General features: G+C 51.1%; 1 protein-coding gene across 11 annotated transcripts in view; it reads right to left on the bottom strand.

The window, feature by feature from the left end:
• The window catches only part of TTC13 (tetratricopeptide repeat domain 13), a 66,284-nt gene that overhangs the window by 43,527 nt on the left and 3,786 nt on the right, over positions 1-18,971 (bottom strand). For 7 of the 11 annotated variants that reach the window (XM_084757430.1, XM_084757433.1, XM_084757434.1 and 4 more), the window contains exons 2-3: positions 10,637-10,731; positions 9,054-9,129 (exon numbers count right to left, since the gene is read on the bottom strand). The exons of the other annotated variants lie outside the window; for them this stretch is intronic. In XM_084757430.1, coding sequence (XP_084613556.1) covers positions 9,054-9,129; positions 10,637-10,731 — 171 coding nt within the window. The remainder of the gene's footprint in view (positions 1-9,053; positions 9,130-10,636; positions 10,732-18,971) is intronic. 11 annotated transcript variants of the gene reach the window in all.

Here is an 18,971-nt window from a genome sequence, read left to right as displayed (position 1 = left end):
GCTGCCACGGGCCCTTCCCACTTTGCCCTCCAGCGCTGGCTAGGCAGCCTTCAGGCAGCGTGGATACTGGACGCCGGCCCCGGGGCACGCCTCATAGTTCTTCAGGTACCAGCAGAGGCCTTTAGGAATGGAAGGCTCTTACTCTCTTGACTGGTTGCTAGGAGGATGCAGACAAAGAGATGAAGTACCAATGGCTGAAGCACTGACTGAGAACAGTGCCACGGAGTAAGGCCATCAGAGCAGGTCCAGGCTCCAGAGACACCCTTCCCAGCCTGCCACACCAAGACACAAGACCAACTTTCTAAATATAAGGTGAGGAAGACTACTGGATGGCCAGAGCGGGCTCAGTTCTGCCCAGAAATCTCTCCAAACTCTCTAGTTCGTGCTTAATAAGCCAGCAGTAAATTTTCTTAAAGATCCCTCTCAGGCAAATTTTTAGGATTTCCTATTTTCCCATAACTGGTGTGCTATAAGATAGAACAGAGGGCTGGAAACCCAGCTAAGTGGTTAAGAGCACTGGCTGCTCCTGCAGAAGACCTGGGTTCAGCTCCCAGCACCCACATGGTGGCTCCCAACTGTCTGTAACGCCAGTTCCAGGGGATCCAGCATGCTCTTCTGACCCCTAGGGGCACGTACACAGTTCACATACATACATGTGAGCAAGACACTCATTCACATAAAAGAAATATCTTTTTTTAACTATTTAAAAAATAAAGTGAACAGAACTTCAGGGAAACCCTTGGATCATAAGCAAAGATCTGTCTGGGCTCTGACCACCAAATTTCCCCCAAAAGAGAATAAATGAGGCCCCAACCTTGCCGTACCTACCCACAACTTCAAAAACACTAATGTGCATGTCACTCAGATGTAAACAGCTACCGGGATCTAAATCGTACTGTGGAGAACCAGGAGAGAGCGGGCCAGCAACGCTTCCCGCACAGCTCCCCAGCCTGCCGCTCGCCTCTGGACGCTGCCTCTGCCAGCTATGAAAACTCTGTCAGACAGAAGAGCCTGTTCCTAAGAATGAGTAAGACAGGCTCATACCAGGGTGTGTGACTGACTGATCGATTGTTTGATTGACTGATATTCTTACAGCATGTGTATCTGTGCCCCACACTCATGCCTGGTGCTCACGGAGGCCAGAAGAGGGTGCCATTTCCCCTGGAAGTGGAGTTACAGACAGTTATGGGTGCCACCTGGGTGCTGGGAATGGAACCTGGGTCTTCCGGAAAAGCAGCCAGTGCTCTGAGCCGTCTCTCCAGGGCCTTAGCAGGGCCTGGTACCACTCACTAAGTGGACATTCAGATGAACACAAAGAAGGCAGCCATTCACAGAGACCAGCCTTTGAGACAGTTCTTAAAGTCACCCCAAAGAGGCCCCAAAGAACAGCACAAGAGGGGGCACTTTCCAAGGTGGCAGTGCTCTGTAGTGAGAAAGCAGAGCAGCGACTGTCACAGGAGGGCTGAGTGACCTTGACAGTGGATGGCCACAAGCATGAAGTGACCGTATGTGGGACCCCGAGTCCCTCTGCTCCTGTGCTCCACTCTTCACCGGGGAGCCTACTCCACAATGGGGGCCCCAAACACGTTAGATGCTGGGGTCCAGGAATGGCCAAACCATGACCCCTTTGCAGACCTGAGTGACTGCGATCGTCTGAGAGGCTCTTTCCTTTCACTTCCCTGCTGTTCGTGCGTCTAGAGCACAGTATCCGAGCAGCCGATCTTACTAATGTCACTCTTAATTCCCACAGAAACCCAGGGCTGGAACAGCCCTTGCCAACCACTGTGCAAGCCTTTTCTTCCTCCTCCCTTTCTCCCTCCCTCCCTCCCTTTCTTCCTCCCTCCTTTCCTTCCTTCCTTCTTTCCTTCCTTCCTTCCTTCCTTCCTTCCTTCCTTCCTTCCTTCCTTCCTTCCCTTCGTTTGGGCCAGGGTCTCCTATACCCCAGGTTACCTCAGCCTCACTATTTATGTTTGGGCCAGGGTCTCCTATATCCCAGGTTACCTCAGCCTCACTATTTATGTTTGGGCCAGGGTCTCCTATACCCCAGGTTACCTCAGCCTCACTATTTATGGTTGGGCCAGGGTCTCCTATACCCCAGGTTAGCCTCAGCCTCACTATTCATGTTTGGGCCAGGGTCTCCTATATCCCAGGTTACCTCAGCCTCACTATTCATGTTTGGGCCAGGGTCTCCTATACCCCAGGTTACCTCAGCCTCACTATTTATGGTTGGGCCAGGGTCTCCTATACCCCAGGTTACCTCAGCCTCACTATTTATGTTTGGGCCAGGGTCTACTATACCCCAGGTTACCTCAGCCTCACTATTTATGTTTGGGCCAGGGTCTCCTATACCCCAGGTTACCTCAGCCTCACTATTTATGTTTGGGCCAGGGTCTCCTATACCCCAGGTTACCTCAGCCTCACTATTTATGTTTGGGCCAGGGTCTACTATACCCCAGGTTAGCCTCAGCCTCACTATTTATGTTTGGGCCAGGGTCTCCTATACCCCAGGTTACCTCAGCCTCACTATTTATGTTTGGGCCAGGGTCTCCTATATCCCAGGTTACCTCAGCCTCACTATTTATGTTTGGGCCAGGGTCTCCTATATCCCAGGTTACCTCAGCCTCACTATTTATGTTTGGGCCAGGGTCTACTATACCCCAGGTTACCTCAGCCTCACTATTTATGTTTGGGCCAGGGTCTCCTATACCCCAGGTTACCTCAGCCTCACTATTTATGGTTGGGCCAGGGTCTCCTATACCCCAGGTTACCTCAGCCTCACTATTTATGGTTGGGCCAGGGTCTACTATACCCCAGGTTAGCCTCAGCCTCACTATTTATGGTTGGGCCAGGGTCTCCTATACCCCAGGTTACCTCAGCCTCACTATTTATGGTTGGGCCAGGGTCTCCTATACCCCAGGTTACCTCAGCCTCACTATTTATGGTTGGGCCAGGGTCTCCTATACCCCAGGTTACCTCAGCCTTACTATTTATGTTTGGGCCAGGGTCTCCTATACCCCAGGTTACCTCAGCCTCACTATTTATGTTTGGGCCAGGGTCTCCTATACCCCAGGTTACCTCAGCCTCACTATTTATGGTTGGGCCAGGGTCTCCTATACCCCAGGTTACCTCAGCCTCACTATTTATGTTTGGGCCAGGGTCTACTATACCCCAGGTTACCTCAGCCTCACTATTTATGGTTGGGCCAGGGTCTCCTATACCCCAGGTTACCTCAGCCTCACTATTTATGTTTGGGCCAGGGTCTACTATACCCCAGGTTACCTCAGCCTCACTATTTATGGTTGGGCCAGGGTCTCCTATACCCCAGGTTACCTCAGCCTCACTATTTATGGTTGGGCCAGGGTCTCCTATACCCCAGGTTACCTCAGCCTCACTATTTATGTTTGGGCCAGGGTCTCCTATACCCCAGGTTACCTCAGCCTCACTATTTATGGTTGGGCCAGGGTCTCCTATACCCCAGGTTACCTCAGCCTCACTATTTATGTTTGGGCCAGGGTCTCCTATACCCCAGGTTACCTCAGCCTCACTATTCATGGTTGGGCCAGGGTCTCCTATACCCCAGGTTACCTCAGCCTCACTATTTATGTTTGGGCCAGGGTCTCCTATACCCCAGGTTACCTCAGCCTCACTATTTATGTTTGGGCCAGGGTCTCCTATACCCCAGGTTACCTCAGCCTCACTATTCATGGTTGGGCCAGGGTCTCCTATACCCCAGGTTACCTCAGCCTCACTATTTATGTTTGGGCCAGGGTCTCCTATACCCCAGGTTACCTCAGCCTCACTATTCATGTTTGGGCCAGGGTCTACTATACCCCAGGTTACCTCAGCCTCACTATTTATGGTTGGGCCAGGGTCTCCTATACCCCAGGTTACCTCAGCCTCACTATTTATGTTTGGGCCAGGGTCTCCTATACCCCAGGTTACCTCAGCCTCACTATTTATGTTTGGGCCAGGGTCTCCTATACCCCAGGTTACCTCAGCCTCACTATTTATGGTTGGGCCAGGGTCTCCTATACCCCAGGTTACCTCAGCCTCACTATTTATGGTTGGGCCAGGGTCTCCTATACCCCAGGTTACCTCAGCCTCACTATTTATGGTTGGGCCAGGGTCTACTATACCCCAGGTTACCTCAGCCTCACTATTTATGGTTGGGCCAGGGTCTCCTATACCCCAGGTTACCTCAGCCTCACTATTTATGTTTGGGCCAGGGTCTCCTATACCCCAGGTTACCTCAGCCTCACTATTTATGGTTGGGCCAGGGTCTCCTATACCCCAGGTTACCTCAGCCTCACTATTTATGGTTGGGCCAGGGTCTACTATACCCCAGGTTACCTCAGCCTCACTATTTATGGTTGGGCCAGGGTCTCCTATACCCCAGGTTAGCCTCAGCCTCACTATTTATGTTTGGGCCAGGGTCTCCTATACCCCAGGTTAGCCTCAGCCTCACTATTCATGTTTGGGCCAGGGTCTCCTATATCCCAGGTTACCTCAGCCTCACTATTTATGTTTGGGCCAGGGTCTCCTATACCCCAGGTTACCTCAGCCTCACTATTTATGTTTGGGCCAGGGTCTACTATACCCCAGGTTACCTCAGCCTCACTATTTATGTTTGGGCCAGGGTCTACTATACCCCAGGTTACCTCAGCCTCACTATTTATGTTTGGGCCAGGGTCTCCTATACCCCAGGTTACCTCAGCCTCACTATTTATGGTTGGGCCAGGGTCTCCTATATCCCAGGTTACCTCAGCCTCACTATTTATGTTTGGGCCAGGGTCTACTATACCCCAGGTTACCTCAGCCTCACTATTTATGTTTGGGCCAGGGTCTCCTATACCCCAGGTTACCTCAGCCTCACTATTTATGTTTGGGCCAGGGTCTCCTATACCCCAGGTTACCTCAGCCTCACTATTTATGGTTGGGCCAGGGTCTCCTATACCCCAGGTTACCTCAGCCTCACTATTTATGTTTGGGCCAGGGTCTCCTATACCCCAGGTTACCTCAGCCTCACTATTTATGTTTGGGCCAGGGTCTACTATACCCCAGGTTACCTCAGCCTCACTATTTATGTTTGGGCCAGGGTCTCCTATACCCCAGGTTAGCCTCAGCCTTACTATTTATGGTTGGGCCAGGGTCTCCTATACCCCAGGTTACCTCAGCCTCACTATTTATGTTTGGGCCAGGGTCTACTATACCCCAGGTTACCTCAGCCTCACTATTTATGTTTGGGCCAGGGTCTACTATACCCCAGGTTACCTCAGCCTCACTATTTATGTTTGGGCCAGGGTCTACTATACCCCAGGTTACCTCAGCCTCACTATTTATGTTTGGGCCAGGGTCTCCTATACCCCAGGTTACCTCAGCCTCACTATTTATGTTTGGGCCAGGGTCTACTATACCCCAGGTTACCTCAGCCTCACTATTTATGGTTGGGCCAGGGTCTCCTATACCCCAGGTTACCTCAGCCTCACTATTTATGTTTGGGCCAGGGTCTCCTATACCCCAGGTTACCTCAGCCTCACTATTTATGTTTGGGCCAGGGTCTCCTATACCCCAGGTTACCTCAGCCTCACTATTTATGTTTGGGCCAGGGTCTCCTATACCCCAGGTTACCTCAGCCTCACTATTTATGTTTGGGCCAGGGTCTCCTATACCCCAGGTTACCTCAGCCTCACTATTTATGTTTGGGCCAGGGTCTACTATACCCCAGGTTACCTCAGCCTCACTATTTATGTTTGGGCCAGGGTCTCCTATACCCCAGGTTACCTCAGCCTCACTATTTATGTTTGGGCCAGGGTCTCCTATACCCCAGGTTACCTCAGCCTCACTATTTATGGTTGGGCCAGGGTCTCCTATACCCCAGGTTACCTCAGCCTCACTATTTATGGTTGGGCCAGGGTCTCCTATACCCCAGGTTAGCCTCAGCCTCACTATTTATGTTTGGGCCAGGGTCTCCTATACCCCAGGTTACCTCAGCCTCACTATTTATGGTTGGGCCAGGGTCTCCTATACCCCAGGTTAGCCTCAGCCTCACTATTTATGGTTGGGCCAGGGTCTCCTATACCCCAGGTTAGCCTCAGCCTCACTATTTATGTTTGGGCCAGGGTCTACTATACCCCAGGTTACCTCAGCCTCACTATTTATGTTTGGGCCAGGGTCTCCTATACCCCAGGTTAGCCTCAGCCTCACTATTCATGTTTGGGCCAGGGTCTCCTATACCCCAGGTTACCTCAGCCTCACTATTCATGTTTGGGCCAGGGTCTCCTATACCCCAGGTTACCTCAGCCTCACTATTCATGTTTGGGCCAGGGTCTCCTATACCCCAGGTTACCTCAGCCTCACTATTCATGTTTGGGCCAGGGTCTCCTATACCCCAGGTTACCTCAGCCTCACTATTCATGTTTGGGCCAGGGTCTCCTATACCCCAGGTTACCTCAGCCTCACTATTCATGTTTGGGCCAGGGTCTCCTATACCCCAGGTTACCTCAGCCTCACTATTCATGTTTGGGCCAGGGTCTCCTATACCCCAGGTTACCTCAGCCTCACTATTTATGGTTGGGCCAGGGTCTCCTATACCCCAGGTTACCTCAGCCTCACTATTTATGTTTGGGCCAGGGTCTCCTATACCCCAGGTTAGCCTCAGCCTTACTATTTATGTTTGGGCCAGGGTCTACTATACCCCAGGTTACCTCAGCCTTACTATTTATGTTTGGGCCAGGGTCTCCTATACCCCAGGTTACCTCAGCCTCACTATTTATGTTTGGGCCAGGGTCTCCTATATCCCAGGTTACCTCAGCCTCACTATTTATGTTTGGGCCAGGGTCTCCTATACCCCAGGTTACCTCAGCCTCACTATTTATGTTTGGGCCAGGGTCTCCTATACCCCAGGTTAGCCTCAGCCTTACTATTTATGTTTGGGCCAGGGTCTACTATACCCCAGGTTACCTCAGCCTTACTATTTATGTTTGGGCCAGGGTCTCCTATACCCCAGGTTAGCCTCAGCCTTACTATTTATGTTTGGGCCAGGGTCTACTATACCCCAGGTTAGCCTCAGCCTTACTATTTATGTTTGGGCCAGGGTCTCCTATACCCCAGGTTAGCCTCAGCCTCACTATTTATGTTTGGGCCAGGGTCTCCTATACCCCAGGTTAGCCTCAGCCTTACTATTTATGTTTGGGCCAGGGTCTACTATACCCCAGGTTACCTCAGCCTTACTATTTATGTTTGGGCCAGGGTCTCCTATACCCCAGGTTAGCCTCAGCCTTACTATTTATGTTTGGGCCAGGGTCTACTATACCCCAGGTTAGCCTCAGCCTTACTATTTATGTTTGGGCCAGGGTCTCCTATACCCCAGGTTAGCCTCAGCCTTACTATTTATGTTTGGGCCAGGGTCTACTATACCCCAGGTTAGCCTCAGCCTCACTATTTATGTTTGGGCCAGGGTCTACTATACCCCAGGTTACCTCAGCCTTACTATTTATGTTTGGGCCAGGGTCTCCTATACCCCAGGTTAGCCTCAGCCTTACTATTTATGTTTGGGCCAGGGTCTCCTATACCCCAGGTTACCTCAGCCTCACTATTTATGTTTGGGCCAGGGTCTCCTATACCCCAGGTTACCTCAGCCTCACTATTTATGTTTGGGCCAGGGTCTACTATACCCCAGGTTACCTCAGCCTCACTATTTATGTTTGGGCCAGGGTCTCCTATACCCCAGGTTACCTCAGCCTTACTATTTATGTTTGGGCCAGGGTCTCCTATACCCCAGGTTAGCCTCAGCCTTACTATTTATGTTTGGGCCAGGGTCTACTATACCCCAGGTTAGCCTCAGCCTTACTATTTATGTTTGGGCCAGGGTCTCCTATACCCCAGGTTAGCCTCAGCCTTACTATTTATGTTTGGGCCAGGGTCTACTATACCCCAGGTTAGCCTCAGCCTCACTATTTATGTTTGGGCCAGGGTCTACTATACCCCAGGTTACCTCAGCCTTACTATTTATGTTTGGGCCAGGGTCTCCTATACCCCAGGTTAGCCTCAGCCTTACTATTTATGTTTGGGCCAGGGTCTCCTATACCCCAGGTTACCTCAGCCTCACTATTTATGTTTGGGCCAGGGTCTCCTATACCCCAGGTTAGCCTCAGCCTTACTATTTATGTTTGGGCCAGGGTCTCCTATACCCCAGGTTACCTCAGCCTCACTATTTATGGTTGGGCCAGGGTCTCCTATACCCCAGGTTACCTCAGCCTCACTATTTATGTTTGGGCCAGGGTCTCCTATACCCCAGGTTACCTCAGCCTCACTATTTATGTTTGGGCCAGGGTCTACTATACCCCAGGTTACCTCAGCCTCACTATTTATGTTTGGGCCAGGGTCTCCTATACCCCAGGTTACCTCAGCCTCACTATTTATGTTTGGGCCAGGGTCTCCTATACCCCAGGTTACCTCAGCCTCACTATTCATGTTTGGGCCAGGGTCTCCTATACCCCAGGTTACCTCAGCCTCACTATTTATGTTTGGGCCAGGGTCTCCTATATCCCAGGTTACCTCAGCCTCACTATTTATGTTTGGGCCAGGGTCTCCTATACCCCAGGTTACCTCAGCCTCACTATTTATGGTTGGGCCAGGGTCTCCTATACCCCAGGTTACCTCAGCCTCACTATTCATGTTTGGGCCAGGGTCTCCTATACCCCAGGTTACCTCAGCCTCACTATTTAGGCAATGATGACCGTGAACTTCTCATCCTCCTGTCTACGTCCCGACTGCTGGGATTATTCCACACCTCGTTTATGTTGTGCTGGGGGCTGAGCCCAGGGCCTCCTGCATACTAGGCCAGCACTCCATCAGCTGAAATACGCCCCCAGGCCCCACCCAAACTCCCGGTCATGATACACAGTGCATAGAATCTCAGGAAGGCAGGGTGAGTCTCACTGGCTTGGGGGGCTATGCTGGTCTCCCGGCTCTCCCTCCCACCTGGCTTCCTGTTCTGCAGCCAAGCACAGCTCTGGGCAGATGTTACAGATGCTCCCAGACTGGACTCTCACCTAACTCTTCATTGGTGCTGTCGTTGTCAGTAGCAAACGGGAATCTCTTCTGTTCTGCAATGGACTTGGCCTGGCTCTGAAAACAAACAAACACCTTTTAGCTTCTGATGAATGACAGAAGCCCTGCGTGAAGGCCCGAGTCTTCAGATGCTGGAGCTGAGTTTGAGCTCTATGGAAGTGGGAACAAATGTGCCACTGTCTGCTGACTGAGTTTCGAGAACACAGTTTGTGGGTGAACGCTTTGGTCCCCTAACCCCCGCACTTCTGTTTCCAGGAGGAAACGTCTTCTCTGTTTTTGAGGACTCTGAGGCCCCTTCGAGTTTGAACAGGCTTGTCAGTGCCTTTGATTATGCTGAGAAGATCACGTGACTCCTCAGTCCTCTAGGGTGGCTTGAATGCAGAGTTCCAGGTGAAGCATACAACTACCTACAGCTACACACTGGATATAAAGGCCTAAGAGAATCTGTGGCCAAGAAACAAAACCTGTGACTAAATACTCCCCCACCAAGTAATGCCCACGGCCATCTAGTGCAAGGCATCAGGCCAGGCCTACGCAGACACAAAGATCATGTGTGACCAGAACAGCAGTGGAGGGCACAGACTACAGGAAACAGTAAGTACTCTGCGGCAGAAGCAAGGACTTTTTAAGGCAGGATCTTGCTATGGCCCAGAACTCTATGTAGCCCAGGCTGGCCTTGAACTCAGGCAGTCCTCCCACGTTAGCCACCCAGAGCTGGGATTGCAGTCATACGCTACCACACTTACACGAACAGATGCTTCTAAGGTTTTGGAAATGAATCACATTCTGGTATACAAAAAGCTGCCACTTTTCCAGATGTTTTGCCAGCCAGCACCAAAGGGCGATACAGGTGGGCCACGCATTAAAACACCCGCGGCTGACAAGTGGGTAAAGGTGCAAGGCTGACTACCTGAGCTTGTGCCAGACAGCACACAAAGACAGAACTAATTCCTGCACTCCTGCACACTGTCCTCTGACTCCTGCATATGCACCTTGGCACATGTGCACATGCATGTGTATACATGCACAAAATAAGTAAACAAATGTAAAAAGAATGATTACAAACAATAAGTTTCAGGCTGGAGTTGCCAGAGACACAATTCAAACTCCGAGGCACATATGCAGGAAAATCTGTACCAGCAAGAACTAAAGATCCAATACCCGTGCAAATCCAGAGGGCGGATCTAGAGACCGCGCCAAATCTAAGCTTGTCCTTTCTTATTCACAGTGCAGAGCCCACTGGCACACAGAAGTGGATGGCTAAATAGTGTGGCCAGGGAATCACACTGCCAACTACAATGAACTGACCACTGTGCTCACTACAGCTATAAGACCTCCTGACCATAAACAGCGGTGCTCTGCTTGCCTGTGAAGTCAGAGCAAGCTAGCTGGGATGCAAACACACACAGGACAGAGGGATGGCCATAGGAGGCAACCCCAGCACCAAGGAACACTTTACATCCCGGCTCGTGGTCGAACCTTGGTCACAGAGGAGCCTGCAGTAGAAAGTCCTAGGTGGGAGCCTGCCCGGTGTTCAGCAAATGCAGAGTGGAGGAACACATACCAAAATCTTTTCAGTGTTGAGAGAAAGCAGGGAGTCACAGGGTGGTGAGCCTCTCAGTTCGCAGTCAGACTCATGGAAGTTCAAAAACGATGACTCTGCAAAGCAAATGTTCCGCGTCACTCATGCGCCTCAGAGGCTCTGGAGGCTGTGCCAGAGGCTGAACCCTTCAGATGCCCACGGGACCAGACTAGAGGCAAGTTAACAAAGCCCAGAGGCTCCTGACCTCAGCTGCCAGGCTGTACAGGTTACGAGTGCCCTGCTACCTGCCACAAACGACAGCAGGGCTTCTCCATATGAGGTAAGGGTCAGGAGGGAAGTCTGGACTTATCTGAAGCAATAGGCAGAGCCAGCACCTGTCTACAGCCCAGACGCTGGTGGCTGCGGAGCAGCTGAGGTAAACGCCTCCCTGTGTGGTAGCATCTGCCTTAGGCTTGACACATGGCAGCTCCCATGTCTGCATACACACACACACACACACACACATATCAGAGAACAAAGCCTGTCCAGGAGACCTAACATTGGAAGACATGCAGAGGGTCCGGGGTCCACAACAGACAAACATGTCCTACAACTCAGTGGGAAAGAGGCAGGCAGCTTACAAATAAGCAAAGGGCCCTGAGTGGGCAACTCTCTGAAGATCCACAAAGGCTACTGAACACAAGGAAAGGCCATCATCATAAGTCAGGGAGATGCAGTCTCACCCACAAGGACCTCCTCCCAACCTACTGGGTGGCTAGCAGGAACTGCAAACTTCGGGCACTGCAGAAAATGCACTGGCAATTCCTTAAGCCACACACAGAGGCCCCACATGACCCAGCAATTCCACCTATGAACGCCATCGAGAACTGAAGAGAGGGACTCAGGTGCTGCCCACGGCTCCTGGAAGCAGCATTCTCAATACCCAGAAGGCAGCAACAGCCCAAGTGTTCACAGCAGATAGGCGGACAAACCGGGCTGGATACAGAGGAGGGCTCATCTATCCCTCTACAAAGACGAAGTACTCACACACAGAACAACATGGCAAGAGTCTCATACACGAGGCTCCGTGACGGAAGCAGGACACGAAGGTCACAGACTGGACAACTCACCAACGGCCAGACAGGTAACTCGACGGAGACAGAAGGGAAGTGATGGCTTCTCAGGGCCGAGGGAACGAGCAGACCAGAAATACCCATGGCGGCGGTTCTTAACCTGTGGGTCATGACCCCTTTGGGAAGCAAACAACCCTGTACAGGGGTTGTCCAAGACCATCAGAAAGGACAGGCGTTTACATTACAATTCATAGCAGCAGCAAAGTTACAGCTATGAGGTAGCAATGAAATAATTTTATGTTTGGGGCATCATCACAGCATGAGGAAGGTAGAGAGCCACTGGCATATGGAGGGGAAAAGCCTCCCAGGGAGGGACAGACATGTGCGAAGTAGCTGCAGAGCACGGGAAATGTAGAACTGCCAGTTACTCCAAAACAGCTCATCTCACTGCAGAGCACGGGAAATGTAGAACTGCCAGTTACTCCAAAACAGCTCATCTCACTGAGAACCCCACCCCAGTCCGCTGACTAAAAGTGTGTTGTGATGCCATGGTCATCAAAGGGCATCCAATTTTGCCCTGGAGCCATCTGAGGCAAAGAGCGGACTGGTGAGGTGAACAGCATCTCAGGGCCATGAGCGCTACACCCAGAGGAACGCGGGCAGATGAACCGGCAGGAATGCAGTCTGTGTTGGATCATAGCTAACAGCAGGCAGGGCATCAGCACTCTAGTGTAAGGGTCACTAGGTCTGGTAACCCAAGTTCAATCCCTGAAAGGTGGAATGAGAACTAATCCCTGCACGTTTTCCTTTGACCTCCATACATGTGCTGAGGCACAGGCACCCCCCTCCGCCACACCCCTACATGCACTAAGTAAACAAACAAACAAAAAATGTTTTTAAAAGTTTTTTTTTTTTTAAATAAAGGAGGCTTTGAAGATCAGCTGTAATCCCAGCACTCAGGAGGCAGAGGCAAGAGCTCTTTATGAGCTCCAGGCCAGCCAGAGCTACATAGTGAGACACTGACCCAACAGCCAAAACAACAGCCAACTCCCGGCACTCCTGACGGTATCCTGCTATGCCTGCAGACGGGAGCCTAGCATGGCTGTCTGTCCTCTGAGAGGCTCCACACAGCAGCTGATGCAAGCACAAGCGGAGACCACAGGCAAACATGGAGTGGGACGGGGAGTGTTGGGGTAGAGTAAGGGCAAGGATGGAGGACTCAGAGGGGCAGGGGCTCCACGGGAGGACTCAGAGAGGACAGAGGCTCCACAGGAGGACTCAGAGAGGACAGGGGCTCCACGGGAGGACTCAGAGAGGACAGGGGCTCCACGGGAGGACTCAGAGAGGACAGGGGCTCCACAGGAGGACTCAGAGGGGCAGGGGCTCCACGGGAGGACTCAGAGAGGACAGGGGCTCCACGGGAGGACTCAGAAAGGACAGGGGCTCTACGGGAGGGCTCAGAGGGGCAGGGGCTCCACGGAGGGCCAACAGAGCTGACTAACTAGGGCCCAGTGGGACCTGTGGAGACTGGGGCTCCAGCCAAGGACCATACATGGCCTGGACCTGCACAGAGGTCATCATGTGGGTACCCTAGTGAGGGAAGGGGCTGGCTCTGATGTAGACTCTGCTGCCAGTTTGTTGTTGCTTTCCTGTGGCAGGGCTGGCTCGCTGGGCCATAGGGAAAGTCACCTCATATGCTGGAGTGGGTGCGGTTCCCCTTCTTTGGGGAGGAGGGGAGCAGGGGAGGAGGGATGGGGGAAACAGGGAAGAAGGGAGCTATGACCAGGATACAAAGTAAATAATTAACTTTTTAAAATGTAAAGGTTTAAAAGAGAAGAAGAAAGAAGAAGAAGGAAAAAAAAGAAGAAGAAAGGACACAAAGTTGGGTGGGTACAGAACAGGGGAGGAGATGGTCGGTATGCGTATAACCAAAATACAGTGTGTGCGATTCACAAACAAGACCAAAACAGACAAAGAGATAAACAGGAGGCTTGTCAGTCAAGACTGAGGCGAGGCAGAGCACCCCATGCCCACCTCATTGCTTCTGTCAGAACGGCCTGGCCTTGCGTACTCTGACTGCAATAACGCTTGTCCCCCAGTTTTGAAGGGCCTCCACCATGGACACTGCATATATCCCATCCCCCCACACCCCGTCCCCCCACCCCGTCCCCGCACGTCCCGTCCCCGCACGTCCCGCCCCCGCACGCCCCGCCCCCGCACGCCCCGCCCCCGCACGTCCCATCCCCGCACGTCCCATCTCCACTCCTTCACAGAGTACAGACAGTGTTTTAGTAAGCGTCCATGACCTCCGCCTCTACAAGCTTACCCAAGTTTGTAGGGCCCAACAACTGTCTGTGCTGAGCCACAGGGTGTGAACAGCGTGAGTTGCTGGCTGGCTGCTGCCCTCTCCATGGCGGTTGGTCGGTTGGTCGAGGTGAGAGTGGTAACACCCGCCTTTGCCTTTCGGGGACAGGGCTGGATACTAGCTTACGGTGGACTTGAACTTTCAACTCCCCTGCTTTGCCTCCAGAGTGCTAGAGTTACAGGAGCTCGTTCACCAGCACATGTGGCTTCTTTTGCTCATTTTCTGGCCATGTGAATCTACTCTGACATTAGCATACAGAAGAACTCCCAGCCACCTGCTGTCGGAGCATTCACTCATGACTAAACTATCAATTTGCCCGCCATCTTCACACCACATCCTGGCCCCACGAAATCTTTTCGATTACTTCAATTTGACTAAAACCAGGAGAGGTGGCGAATTCCTGTAATCCAGCCCTCGGGAAGCCGAAGCAGGACTAGCAGGACTGGCCCGAGCTCAAAGGCAAAGCCTGGGCTACCTGACAAGACTCTGTCTCAACAAACGAAACAGAAACCTCTTCAACTTCCATAGCAACCCTGACAGATGGCCGTCTGAGCTCTACGTGGGTGCATTTTTAAAAACACAATACTAATTCTTGTTAGTTGAAGGTATTTTTTTTAATTTTTTTTGTTTTTTTATTTTAAAATATATTTTATTAATTTATTCATATTACATCTCAGTTGTTATGAAGGTATTTTTTTTAAAAAAAAGGCATGAACACTAAGACATTTGGAACAGCCCAAGATCTACTGTGGATTTTGTGGTCACTGCCACTGCCCACGAGCTTTTTGGAAGTGACTGAGAGACTAAGCAAGCAACCATACAGAGCAGGGGAAGCCTGGGCAAAGGCCGCTGCTATCACTGGCTCCCACAAGAGGGAAGTCGAGGTTCTGGCTCAGGGTTTTGTTTGTTTGAGGTGATCTTGTAGCCCTGGCAGTGGCCAGAAATGAAGACCCCAATCTGGAGAGGGAAATGGAGGCACTTCCTGCTACAGACATGAAGAAAAGGACAAACAACTGGCTGTGACACAGGGAAGAAGTCACCAGAGAGACAGAAAGTCAGGACAGAGGCAAGCGGTAACACTGGTTTTTGTGTCAGATGCACGGACACAGTGGCAGTGGAGACATGGTCAGGAGTGCCGCCATGTGATCTCACGGTGGGTCTTTAGATGGGACTGCCGTGAGGAACTGGGCAGCTTCACTTTCTAAGACCAAGAACCAACACAGGCGAGGGAGAAAGACTGAACTTACCTTCTGAAGCAGCTACCCACTCACTGACAGCCTATGTCCTGCTCTTAAAGCCACACACCTATTGTAGTGATGTGGCCATTTCACCAAACTCCTTTCTCTAAAGCCAAATAACTGTTTCCCCACGCCTGTCTCGTCTTGGGTAGGCTGCTGGATAACTGGGTGTACTTACACAGTGTTTTCACCTCTCCTTGTGCCTTTTCCTTGACTTTAACCTGACTGCTCTGGGGGCAATGTCAGCTGGCTCCATGCTCAGGCACCGACCTTCAGTGCTCTTACTGCTGCCTCACTCTCCAGGAGGGGAAGAGCCGTGACCAATAGCTCCCAAGTTAGGACACAGCCCAGCTTACAGGAAGTAACTGTTACTTGGCACAGGCTGGGTGTTTGTTTTTTTTTATCATCACATTTACTGGTGTACATGGGTGAACATGACATGGTGTGCAAGTGGATTCCAAACGGGAATTTGTGTGACTCCGCTCTGTCATATGGATCCTAGGATTCTAACTTGAGTCTTCAGGGTTAGTGGGAGCTGCCTCACTGGCCTGGGCTGTATATCTCTTATCTGGAATGCTTGGACCGGAAGTGCTTTGGATTAGGGATGGTGGTTGATTGGTTGATTTATAAAGATTCATGTGTATGAGTGCTTTGCCTGAACTTGCTGATGTGTGCCACATGTGTGCCTAGCACCCTCGGAAGTCAGATGAGGGCACTGACGGGCCAGGAGCTGAAGCTGTGGCCACGAGCTGCCATGTGGGTGCCGGGGATTGAACCCGCGTCCTCTGTGGGTGCCAGGGATTGAACCCGCGTCGTCTGCAAGAGCAGCAAGTGCTCTTACCTGCTGAGCCGTCATTCCAGCCATACACTGGGGATTTTAAAATTCTATATTTGAGTAAGTATGAGCCACTTGGGGATAGAACCCACATTTAAGCAAACAACAACAAAAAATTCATGTTTCACACACACCACACATGTAGCCCAGAGGTCATTCTGTGCAGGGTTTTCAGTGACTCTGAAACAAGGTTTCGCAGTAGACAACTTTTCACTTGCGGCATCACGTAAGGGCTCAAAGTTCTGCGTCTGGGTCAGGGACAGTTGACAGTTGTACCTGGCTGAACTCCGCCTCCCACCCCATTGATATCTATTTTCCTCACTTCCTTGAGACCTAAATAACATGTTTAGCTTCCATATGCCTCCCCAGGATAACTCCCTCTGCTTCTCGTTCCTCGGAGGCTCGTAGGACACTCAGTATGACCACCAGGGCACACAGTGAGTGCGCTTCCTGCCTCGGCCTCCCAAGCGGGGTTACAGACCTGAGCTATTCCCAGACAGTGTGCATAGTTAAGAGCATAAAACAGGGCTGCAGAGATGGCTCAGAGGTTAAGGGCACTGACTGCTCTTCCAAAGGTCCTGCGTTCAATTTCCAGCTACCACATGGTGGCTCACAACCGTCTCTAATGAGATCTGGAGCCCCCTTCTGGTATGTAGGTGTACATGCAGACAGAGCACTATATACATAATAAAAATTCTTAAGTTTTTTTTTTTTTAAAGAGCAAAAAACAAAGTCACTGTAAATAGAGGCTTCCCTCTGCCAGTGACAAAGCAATCGCATGGTTAGATACGAATATATTAGGATGAGGACCCACTCAGCTTAAAGGGACAGAATTTTTAAGCTTGAATGTGACCGCACCACAGATAGTTGCCAGCCTGCTGGGCATGTAAAGATCATCGCCTTGAAAGCTGCAGAAGCCTGAAGGGCCACATGAACTTTTTAAAAAAGAGACCTAACTTACCAGGTGTGGTGGTGCACATCTGCAATCCCAGTACTCAGGAGGCAGAAGCAGAGGCAGGAGGAGCCTGGTCTGTACAGTGAGTCCCAGGCCAGCCAGGGCTACCAGTGAGACTGATACCAAGTGGGTGTACACTGTCTGCACAGGTGCCTGTGGCGGCCAGAGGGGATGCCCATTACCTAGCGCTGAAGCTACAGGCACCAAATGGGTGCTGGGAAATGAAGTGGGTCCTCTCCGAGAACAGCATGTTTGCATAACTGCTAAGCCATCTCTCCAGCCCCACCACATATATTTTAAACACTCAATAACTTTCCCATAATTCTGGTCACCTGGATTGTGGACCAGCTAGCTCCAGGTGACAACAGATGGATTGGTGTCCAGGGTGTACAGCCCCTGGGACAGACTACACAAGCAATGGCCGGAAGTCAAGCACCCTTTATGTGTGCAGGAAGTCCTGAAGAGAAGGTGGGCCCAGAGAGAAAGGCCTGCAGAGAGTCCAGGAAAGAGCCTGAGCATGTGTCAGCTAACCGAAGTCCACTGCTGCACGCTGGTCCCAACTCAGACAATGCCACCTAAGATGCCATCCACACACGAAGCCCCTCAGAGCAAAGCTTCCCCAACTACTAAAGCAAACCGACAGCTCTAAACTGCCCGGGCTCTTCCTGAGACCTACAGGGTTAACAGGTGGTGTGCTTTGCCCACACAGACACGAAATCAGCTGGCATCCATGCATCTGGTGGTCCTTGAACCTCCTAAAAGGAAGCAGAAGTTATAGCGGGCCATGGCACACGCCTTTAATGCCAACGCTTGGGAGGCAGAGGGAGATCCGAGAGAAGGTTGTAGCTACTCTCGCAGGGCCCAGTCATCTCAAAGTAATCAATGCCATTTCCACCCAAATCAAAGGACTTTGAAAGGATGCTGTTCCCAGGACAATACCACAGGGGCCAGTCCCTAAACACACAGTAAGCAGCACCTTTACTGTGGGCAACCAATGCAGGTCCATTACGATGACCCCTGGAGACCCAGCATGCCCAGAAGCAGGTGAAGCCACACACTGATACTCAGTTCAGAGGAAGCCATGCTCCCATGTCCGGACATGTGCACAGCTCGCAAGGCACACCAGCACCGGCCCTGTACTTCAACAGTGAAGTTTGCACAGCTGTTGCCAAAGCATAAAACTTGGTTCTCAGCTTCCATTGAGTGTCCAAACACTAAGCATAGTGAGCAAGATCCAGTCCCACGCAAGAAATACACACAAGAAATACACACGACATCATTGGCAAAGGAGGCCTCGGTGAGTCTATCAGAACCAGAGCTGGGCTCATGGCTATGTCCTACTCTCCTGGCAAGCAGCCCCAGTTAGACAGATAGACAAAAAAACAAAACAAAACAAAACAAAAACAAAAAACAAAAACCAAACCAAAACAAAAAAACCATGGAAAAAAACCTCTATTCTAAAGTTGAAAAACTAAACACTCACTTATTGTGTATGTGTAAGTGCATAAGGGTAACTGTGCACTATGGCATACATGTAGAGGTCAGAGGTCAACTACAGGCATCAGTTCACCCCTCCATCAGATGGTTCCTAAGACTGACCTCACTTCTTGTTTGGCGACAAGCACCTTTACCTACTGGGCCATCTCACTGGCTCAGTTCTGGAATTATTTATCCCAAGAAACCTAACATGTTTAAGGCTGTAAGTCATCACTCAAGGTGCAGTATTCAACATGGGTTGTGCTTAAGTCACCGAGATGGGGGTACCTCATTGAAAATTACCATGGAAGCTGGGTGTGGCACTCATCTTTAATCCCAGTACTCCAGAGGCAGAGGCAGATGGATCACTGTGAGTTTGAGGCCAGCTTGGTCTACAAATTGAGTCCGGGGACAGCCAAGGCTACACCGAGAAAC

This window comes from Acomys minous (genome assembly GCF_964271855.1).
Source record: "Acomys minous genome assembly, chromosome: 14".
NCBI lineage: Eukaryota > Metazoa > Chordata > Mammalia > Rodentia > Muridae > Acomys > Acomys minous.
The sequence above is the reverse complement of the archived record's forward strand: the minus strand, read 5'-3'. Positions and strand labels throughout refer to the sequence as shown.